This window comes from Arabidopsis lyrata (assembly GCF_000004255.2).
Source record: "Arabidopsis lyrata subsp. lyrata unplaced genomic scaffold ARALYscaffold_1, whole genome shotgun sequence".
Taxonomy (NCBI): Eukaryota; Viridiplantae; Streptophyta; class Magnoliopsida; order Brassicales; family Brassicaceae; genus Arabidopsis; species Arabidopsis lyrata.
In genome coordinates, this window is record NW_003302555.1 from 17,113,597 (window position 1) to 17,123,108 (window position 9,512).

Consider the following 9,512-nt stretch of genomic DNA (forward strand, 5'->3'; position numbering starts at 1 on the left):
ATTAATGAAATAGCAAAAACAAAAATCAAAGATAAATATATCACAATAAATGTTCACTATCAATAAATTAATTTCTACTCTATTTTTTTTTTTTTTGAGATTAGCTCTGACTTTATGTAGTTGTATACTTGTATCTAACATTAGCTTACTTCTCTTATATAAAACTGGAGTGTAAATACAAGAAAAATTCAATAAATACCAAAACATTGTTATATTCATTCATAAAATTACAAAAGACAATGTTTTGGTTTTTTGTGTTTCTTTCTTTTTTTTGAACAAAGGTTTTGTGTGTTTCTAAATAATCATAATAAATGAAAAAACCTTTGTTAAAATAGGGTTAACGACCTGCTCTGACTGCGTTTCTTTTTTATGATGTTTGACCTCTCGTTTTCAACTTAATTAACCATCAGACTAGTATTAAAAAAAAAACCTTTGTGTGAAAGAGTCAAGGCGCTTAACCACCACGTTAGTTAAAGAGGGTGAGGCAAAGTGAGGTTGAACTTAAAACCTACGACCTCTTCAAAGTCAAAACTTCAGATGAACAAAGCCGAACCAATCATTAAGACTAAACAAAATGAAATATTCAAACTTGATTATATAATTAATACTCTCTGTCACGATCAAACGTGGTATGCACTTCACCGAATTAAATATTTTTTATAGCATGGAACATGGACTTCTCCCCTACCTTGGAAGATAGAGTTCAAGAGATGTTCCACATTTGTAACACAGCCAAAACCAAAATCCTCTTCACATGATGACAATCGGAAAGAGTCCGATCTTGGGACGTCATCATGTTGTCTTCCTATTGTTGCTTGTTCTCCAAGTCACCGGCCAGCAGAAGCCTGGAACCATTGGTCCACCGTATAGTGCCCAAAGACCGAAACAAATACCCGCGGTAATCATTGGGATGCTTATGTTCACGCTTTTATTCAGCTTGTTTGCTTGCTGCGTTTGCTTTAAATACACAAGCACTTCTCCTCATGGAACTAGCTCTGATACCGAAGAAGGAGGTCATGGAGAAGTAGCGTTTACGAGGAGAACAAGCCGTGGACTTGGAAAGGATGTGATAACGTCTTTTCCTTCCTTTCTTTACTCACAAGTTAAAGGGCTAAAGATAGGCAAAGGCGGCGTGGAATGTGCCATCTGCCTGAACGAGTTTGAGGACGAAGAAACATTGCGTTTGATGCCTCCTTGTAGCCATGTATTTCATGCTAGTTGCATAGATGTCTGGCTCTCTTCTCGCTCCACATGTCCTGTTTGCCGTGCTAGTCTCCTTCCCAAACCAGGCAGTGATCAAATCTCTTTGTATCCATTTATACGCCCACATGATAATCAAGATATGGATGATCTTGAAACTGGAAACGCGCGAAGAAGTGTATTGGAATCTCCAGATCAACATTTGTTAGATAGATTGACATGGAGCAATAACACCAGGGCAAACAGACCGCCTCGATCGAGGTCTACAGGGTTGTCAAACTGGAGAATAACGGAGATTTTGTTCCCAAGATCCCATTCAACGGGACATTCTCTAGTACCAATTGGAGAGAACCTTGACAGATTTACATTGCAGTTACCGGAAGAGGTACGGAGGCAATTGAGCCACACGACGACGTTACCAAAAGCTAGGAGTTCAAGGCAAGGGTATAGGAGCGGTAGCGTTGGGAGCGAGAGAAGAGGTTTTCCTAATGGACGCCGATATAATCGACGGAACATTTCTCTTTCTTTCTCTCTCTCTTTTCAAACGGCCTCTCTTCAACCAGCAAAAGGCAAGGAAAGAGAGTTTGGTGAAGGGTCATTTGATCGCCTTAAGCCAGAGATGGTCTAGTCTAAATTTGTTGACTATATTAAGTTTTCTTATTGACAAGGTTAGGATATAGAGAACGTCTGGTGTGTCTTAACCATGAAACAATCTATGTGTAGGTTTGTCTACTAAGTGTGTGGGGAAAAACTATAGCGGAAGAGAGCCTATCCGATACAGTCAACAATATTGTACAGTTTTATATATGAATCGATTGTGAACTTTGGTATTAATTTGATGCATAACATCTTAGTTATACGAATGAAATTATCCCTTCTTAAAAGCAAATCTTCTTACATGTAATATCAACCTAAATAGCATGCTGATGTTTTGTGATTTTAGAAAGTTTAAAGTTCAGACTAAGATCGATAACCCATATGATAGAGAAATTATAAAGTAGTTTCGAGACTTCGTAATTACTTTTCATCAATCATATATTTTAGTAGATTCTCATTTTGCATTGATCTATTTATTCTATCTTCTACAATTCTTTTGTCTCAGTGAGTTTAAAATTCCTCACTTATATAATATTCGGTTCGGTTTAGGGCTGATGGAATCCATTCAAGTATTTATAATATTTGGCTTGGGTTTGGTTTGGTTCCTATCCGGTTTGGTTCAGATTGGGTTTTACCTTTCGGGTTCGGTTTTTTTCGTGTTCGGTCGGATCCGAAACTATCAGAAAAAAACTACCCAGAAATACTCGAAATATCCGAATAACCTAAAAACCCTAGAAAAACAACTTAAACTACTCAAAGTATCAGAAAATATACGAAAATATATGAATTACCCCCAAAATTCCGTAAAAAAAAAACTCAAACTCACCGTAAATATTCAAAAGTATATGAATTTCCCAAAACTTCAGATTGTTTTGGGTATACTAGTTCATGTTCGGGTAATACTCGAACCCGAAATACTAAGACCATAGACCCATTCGAATGTTTTTCAGTAGCGGGTTCGGATCAGGATCGGGTTCGGGTTTTTGCCCAGCCCTATCTCTTACCAAGCTCCAACATGAATACAATTTAGGTAAGTTAAACAAGGAATAAGTCCTCCAACTCCCTCATCGGTCTCCATTCCTCTATGGGCACATGATTCATGAAGGACTTATTGTTTAGCTGGTTTAGTAAGGCGATCCTAAGAAAATGGATGACTACTGTAAGAACCTAACTAGCATCAATGCAAAAAGATCTCTCCACTTCCTTAAGAACGAAACCAATAAAAATTATTTGTTTTTCAAAAAGACAAATATATAATAATTAAATGACTATGAAATAATTTTAGAAATATACGTAGTAGATTTTTTGTGTGTAATTCACTAATTTTGACTATTATAAGACAAATTTTGTGGTAAATTTGACCAAATTACACTCGTAAACTAAACCGGTAATGTGGTCTTAACTCTTATTGGTATATTTCCAGTTTCAATTAAACCGGATACACTTTCAATTTCAATTTAACCGGATCTATCTTCTTCTTCACCATGCTATCTTTTCACGGCTGAGCTTAACGGAGAAAACCTGAATCGATCACTGCGATTCACATTTTCCCGATGACTTCCACTCTATTCTCCTCAAATCTCTCTTCCACTTTCTTCCCTACTAAAAATCTCCACCGGATTCGAATCCCGGCGACTTCAATTCCCGGAGGTTTCAACATTCGCGCACGCCGTTCAAAAATCGTCGCCAAATCACTCAATCTTCCACTTCTTCCTTTTAGCATGAGCGAGGTTAGCACCATGAATCACACCTTAACCTTCCATAGCTGATTTTGATTTGAAAATTCTTACACAGGTTCTTGTACCAACGGAGAGTAAAACTTTGCATTTGTATGAAGCAAGGTATTTAGCTTTACTTGAAGAGGTATGGATTCGATACTTTTGTAAGCATTTTGCTCTGTGAGATTGATTACATGTTGATGGTGAAGATGTTGGTGTTTTGGTTCAGTCTATGAAGAGGAAGAAGAATATGTTTGTTCATTTCATTCTGGATCCTATTTCGATTAGTGAGACTGCAACAGAAGCTTCTTTTGCTGCTAGATATGGATGTTTGGTATTTATTGAAAACGTAAGGATCTTTTGTGTGTTGTTTGTTGAATGAGTCAGGAATTTGTCTCTGAGTTCTGAAGCTTACAACATGTTGTAGGTTGAGAGATTGGACGTTGGCGCGCTTGTTTCGATAAGAGGTGCTGGTCGTGTGAAGATTTCGCGGTTTTTAGGGGTAAGATTGCGGATATAGTATGCGTTTGTAATCTTTGGTTAAACACAAACTTTAGGTAACGATTAGAATGTGATAATTTGTCTTGTGACTTGAACTAGACTGTGAGCTACACTGTTCCTTTTCTTTGGCCAAAACTCATTACAAAGTTTTGGTTTCTTAGCTTAGGGGTAAGATTACAAATAGAAAGTATGAGTTTGTAATCTTTGGTTATATACAAGCTTAAGGTAACAACTAAAATGCGATATTTTGGCTTGTCGATTTGAACTAGATTGCGAGGTACTCTGTTCCTTTTCTTTGGCCAATGCTCAGTACAAACTTTTTGGTTCTTAGTTTTGGGGTAAGATTACGGATATAAAGTATGACGTTGATATCTTTGGTTAAACACAGACTTCAGGTAACTATCAGAGTGTGATACTTTAGCTTGTGGACTAAAACTAGACCATGAGCTACTCTGTTCCTTCTCTTTGGCTGAAACTGTTGATTAAGCGAAGATGTTGTTCCACCTTAGCTTAAGCTCTGCAAATCAGTTTATATGCTGTCTATCTGATGAAAACAACCTGATGTTTTTTATTTCTTATGGAATCTGTGTTACTTTAGCTAATTTTTCGTGCATTCGCGGGTTGTGATTGTTTAGGCTCTTAATCATAATCGTTTTTTACTTTCCATTTGGTGAGATTAGTTAAGTTGATTTCTTCATATAGAATGTCCAAAGTTGATGTTCTTACAATATGAATTATTGTCTCAGGCAGATCCTTATTTGTCCGGAGAGGTCAGACCAATACAGGATCGTGTGAATTATGAGAGCAGCAATGAATTAACCTCAAAAATCTCCCAGCTGAAGGAATCTATTAAGAATCTTAACAGCTTGGAGATCAAACTTAAGGTACAAAAAATCTCTCTCTTTAATCGCGTTTTACTTGGAAACAACTCAGATGTTTCATCCGTCCCCGCGGATGTTTATAGCCTATGCTAAGAAATTAGATGTGGTAAGTTCTATCTAAGTTGTATGTAGATCTTTTACATCCTCAGAAGTTTGAGTGTTGGATTATCTCCTTTTGCAATAGGCTCCAGCAGACTCGCCGCTACAAACTCGTCTCATTAACTCTCTAAACTGGGCTGAAGATGAGCCGGCAGTTGAATTTGACGAATCATTCTTACCTTCCCTCCAAGAGCGTCTATCCTTTTCTGCACTTCAACCCATTTCTGGTAATTTCACATTCTCTCGTCTTTTCATGTTTCAAGAAGATTTTCAGGTATGAACTATTAAATTTTATAAACAAAAAATCCTCAGGTTTTTCGGGTTTTCTTGTATGCAGGATCGACAAAGTCGGAACTATCAAGGTTACAACAAGAGAAATTAAAAGCAATGGATATGAAAGATACAATAGAGAGGTTAGAACTCTCAATGGGACTCATAAAGGAGAACATTTCTTCAATTGCAGCCAAACTCGCCATCCAATCCTTGGACATTCGCTAATCGTTACACTATACAATGTCTCTCCTTGTAAATGCGTGTTATTCGCAAAATTAGTGAATATAAACTACAGCCAAGAAAGTGTATATTTTTGTTTCATAAAATGTAAAAAGCCAAATGAAATACCAAAATGCAACAAGGGTCAATACATAAATGAAAACCATTGAATCTAAGAAACTCTGATTCATATGTGTAAAGAAGCAATAAGACAAGAGCAAATACGCACCCTTGCTTGGTTCAAGAGAGGCCTAAACATCTCAGCAATTCTAATCGGAGCGTTTATTATTTTGAGTGGTACTGGTGACTTCCTTGCCCACAAATGAAGAATGTTAGACTTTATCGCATCTCTCGCAAATCCATTCGCCTCTGAAACATCTTTGGAAGACCTGAACTTCTCCTCTAGCTTCTTCAGCTCTTTGTTGAAGTGTTCAAAATCAGACTGTGGCATTAGGCCACCATTATTGAGAACCAAAATAATGCGCTCCAAATTCCTGACTCCGTAAGCAAAATGCTCGGTAGACGATTTGATCAGCTCCAATTGAGTTGATTTGCCATCAGCCTGATAGACTCCATTCTTGGGTTTGATATATGTTTCAAACACATATAGCATAACATACATCAGACCTTTTACCACTTGGGTGGGATTCTTCTTTTCTTTGTTCCCTGTACACTCATATACTATTTGATAACAGAAGACTAACATAGAATGTATGTCATCAGATAATAGGAACATTGCTTCAGCCACAAAGAGTGAGAGCTCAACTCCGAGTCGCAAAGACTCATCTTTCTGCTTCTCAATGGTTAACTTAATCTTAGCAGTGTAAGGAGAATATCTAGACTGTGATAATTTCTTCTTGTTACGGACAACACGGTGAGTCATTGACATTGATTCCATCTTTTTCGAGATGGTCGAGATGGTTGAAGGATTCATCGAGGAAGAATGCTCCATATGCAATCTATGAATCAAAACAATTCAGAGTAGAAATATCAGATGCAAATTATAAAAAAAATTCCAACGCGTTTATCAATTGAGAGAAGAATCTTACTCACCTAGAAAAAAAAGAAACTTTGTACTCACATACAAACCCTAAATCGTAACTTTAACCTAGAAAGAAAAGAAACGACACACTCACCTAGGCATGACTAAAAAGCTAACAGTAAACGCAGGGCCGGCTCAATTAATTTTGAGTCCCGGTACAAATCTTAAAAATTGGCCTTTTTTCATACAAAAAAAAAAAAAAATTGGGCCTTTTTCATGTTAAAAAAACTTAAAAATTAACCACTTTCATACTAAATAAAATATTTAGGCTTTTTTTATGATGAAGATATCTTAAAGTTTTAAAAATTACATTTTTTTCTATACGAAAAAAAATTTGGGCCCTTAAATTTACCCAAAAAAATTGGACCCGGTACAATTGCTCCACTTGCACACCCCAAACGCCGGCACTGAGTAAACGTATTTCGGACCGTAACCAGACTGTTTCTCAACCATAACCGTTAACCGTAAAAATAGATTAATTAGTTACTGTTAAAAATATACTAATTAACCGTGACCGTTTTTTAACCGTAAACATATTAAAACCATTAGTTAACCGCATAATTAAAAATTTTAAAAATATAATTGTAACTGTGTATAATGCAAAAACAAATATCGAATGTTCAGATAAAGAGTTTAAAAAAATTACCGCATATGAAAAATCTATGTTAGAAAAATGTTTTTTTTTTCTTAAACAAATATGTTGTAATGCTATATTGCTCGAAATGAAGAAAATTTGATTTATAACATATTTTTTCATCTTACTAAAAGTAGTATAAAAAGTTAGGTAACTCGTAAGATTTCGCCTCCAATATTAACATTATCGTAATCATCAAATAATCTTAACAGTATTTAACCGTATATAATTATATGTAATGGTTAACGTTACGGTTAAATAAAATTTATAACCGTAAATAGTAGTTAATCAACCATAACAATAATAACCGAAATTGTGGTCATGCTTACACTCACTTCTGAAACGTGAAAATCTTGTCAATATTATTTGACAAATAATAATATATATACTAGATTTATGACCCGCTAGCGATCATGTTTTAATTTATATAAACCAAACTTTATATAACATTTTTTTTGTTTTTTTTCCGGCAATGAAAAGGAAGTAATCCATGGACGGTTTATCTGCCAAAACAACTACTTAATTACATACTTTGATATGAAAAAAGTGACCGCGGTCTATAGTAGCATTCATAAGTCTACAAGAACCGGCACCACTTCATCCAGAATCAAGTCTCCTACTATGGAGTTATTTGGACTGATAAACCCCTGTTTTTGTTTGTTGGATGATTCTTTGTCAAGAAACTCTTGATCGTATAATCTGAATTTCTTAGAGTTTAGATTACATGTTGGTGGCTATATATATAGGTTACAACTTGATCATGAAGTTAACCTAATACACTAAACAAACCAACTAAGTTAAGCCCATATGGCCCAATACCCCCCCCTCAAGGTGGAGTGTGGAGGTTACAAACACCCAGCTTGACGAGAAAATCTTCGAATTGTTGTCTCCCCAAAGCCTTTGTCATAATGTCTGCTAGCTGACTGGTTGTAGAGACATGTTTTGTAGCGATAGTTCCGCGAATAATCTCATCCCTGACAAAGTGAACATCACGAGCGACATGTTTTGTTCTAGCGTGAAACACGGGATTTGCAGCAAGCATAATCACGGATAGACTATCGGAGTGAAGTGTAATAGGAGCTGTAACCTTAATACCAAGTGTTGGGAGCAATTCACAAAGCCACATGAGTTCGCTTACGGTGTAAGCCATAGCTCGATATTCCGCTTCGGCCGATGAACGTGACACGACATCATGTTTCTTCGTTTTCCAAGACAATGGTGAGTCGCCTAGTTGTATAAACCAGCCGGTGAGAGAGCGACTAGTGATAGGACATGCACCATGATCAGAATCACACCAAGCGGATAAGGTTAAAGTCGTGTTGGCGCGAAGTAAAATACCTTGACCGGGACTGTTTTTCAAATAACGAACAACACGAAGTGCCGCGTTCCAATGAGCCTGTTTCGGATTGTTCATGAATTGAGATAAAATGTGTATGGCATAAGAGACCTCCGGTCTAGTATTCCCCAAGTATATGATTCTACCAACAAGGCGCCGGTAACGAGTTGGATCAGAGAATGGGTCGTCTTTTGCAAGAGATAATTTGTGATTTTGCTCCAAAAGAAACGTGATGGGCTTGACTCCCATTAGGCCTGTTTCCGCAATAATGTCGAGAGTGTATTTTCGTTGGCACAAATAGATCCCTTCAGGGCTGCGAGCTACTTCAATTCCCAAAAAATATCGGAGTGGTCCAAGGTCTTTCATGTGAAAGCATGTACTTAGGTAATGTTTGAACCTGTTGACAACGTGAATTGAGCTGCCCGTAATGATCAAATCAGGAACATAAACCAGAACATGAAGTCAAGTGTCACCCTTCTCAAGCGTGAATAAGGAATAATCGGAGTAGTTTTGCTCAAAACCATAAGTTTTCATAGCACTTCCAAGCTTCGCGAACCAGCAGCGTGGAGCTTGTTTCAAACCATAGAGTAACTTGCAGAGACGACAGACTTTCGTATCATTATTTATGCGAAAACCAGGAGGAAATTTCATGTAAACTTCCTCATCTAAGTCACCGTGAAGAAATGCGTTGTGGACGTCCATTTGATGAACTTCCCAATCAAGAGACGCAACTTGTTGCAAGAAGGCTCTAACCGTAATCATTCTAGCTACGGGGGCGAAGGTTTCAGCATAGTCAATACCTTCTTTTTGATTATTTCCAAGAACCACTAGGCGAGCTTTGTGTCGTTCGAGAGTGCCGTCGGCGTTGAATTTTAATCGGAAAACCCATTTGCAACCAATGGGTTTCTTCCCTTCGGGTAGAGTCTCAACAGTCCAAGTACCATTCTCTTCGAGAGCTTCGATTTCATCTTTCACGGCGTATCTCCAATTCTCATCTGTGATAGCTTCTTGA

At 37.1% G+C, this 9,512-nt stretch overlaps 3 protein-coding genes across 3 annotated transcripts; 2 read left to right on the forward strand and 1 right to left on the reverse strand.

Annotated features, from left to right (window-relative positions):
- Positions 1–637: 637 nt before the first annotated feature.
- On the forward strand, positions 638–2,034 carry LOC9327234 (RING-H2 finger protein ATL34). The gene has a single exon (XM_021013143.1). The coding sequence runs from the start codon at positions 755–757 to the stop codon at positions 1,826–1,828; it is 1,074 nt and encodes a 357-aa protein (XP_020868802.1). The 5' UTR covers positions 638–754; the 3' UTR covers positions 1,829–2,034.
- A 1,182-nt stretch (positions 2,035–3,216) lies between these two features.
- LOC9327235 lies at positions 3,217–5,622 on the forward strand. The gene is made up of 7 exons (XM_002891127.2): positions 3,217–3,527; positions 3,592–3,660; positions 3,745–3,864; positions 3,943–4,017; positions 4,763–4,900; positions 5,082–5,223; positions 5,334–5,622. The coding sequence occupies exons 1-7, from the start codon at positions 3,351–3,353 to the stop codon at positions 5,492–5,494; spliced, it is 882 nt and encodes a 293-aa protein (XP_002891173.1). The 5' UTR covers positions 3,217–3,350; the 3' UTR covers positions 5,495–5,622.
- Positions 5,623–5,660: 38 nt separating this feature from the next.
- Positions 5,661–6,639, reverse strand: LOC9327236. Its single transcript, XM_002893821.2, has one exon. The coding sequence runs from the start codon at positions 6,438–6,440 to the stop codon at positions 5,676–5,678; it is 765 nt and encodes a 254-aa protein (XP_002893867.1). The 5' UTR covers positions 6,441–6,639; the 3' UTR covers positions 5,661–5,675.
- Positions 6,640–9,512: the final 2,873 nt, after the last annotated feature.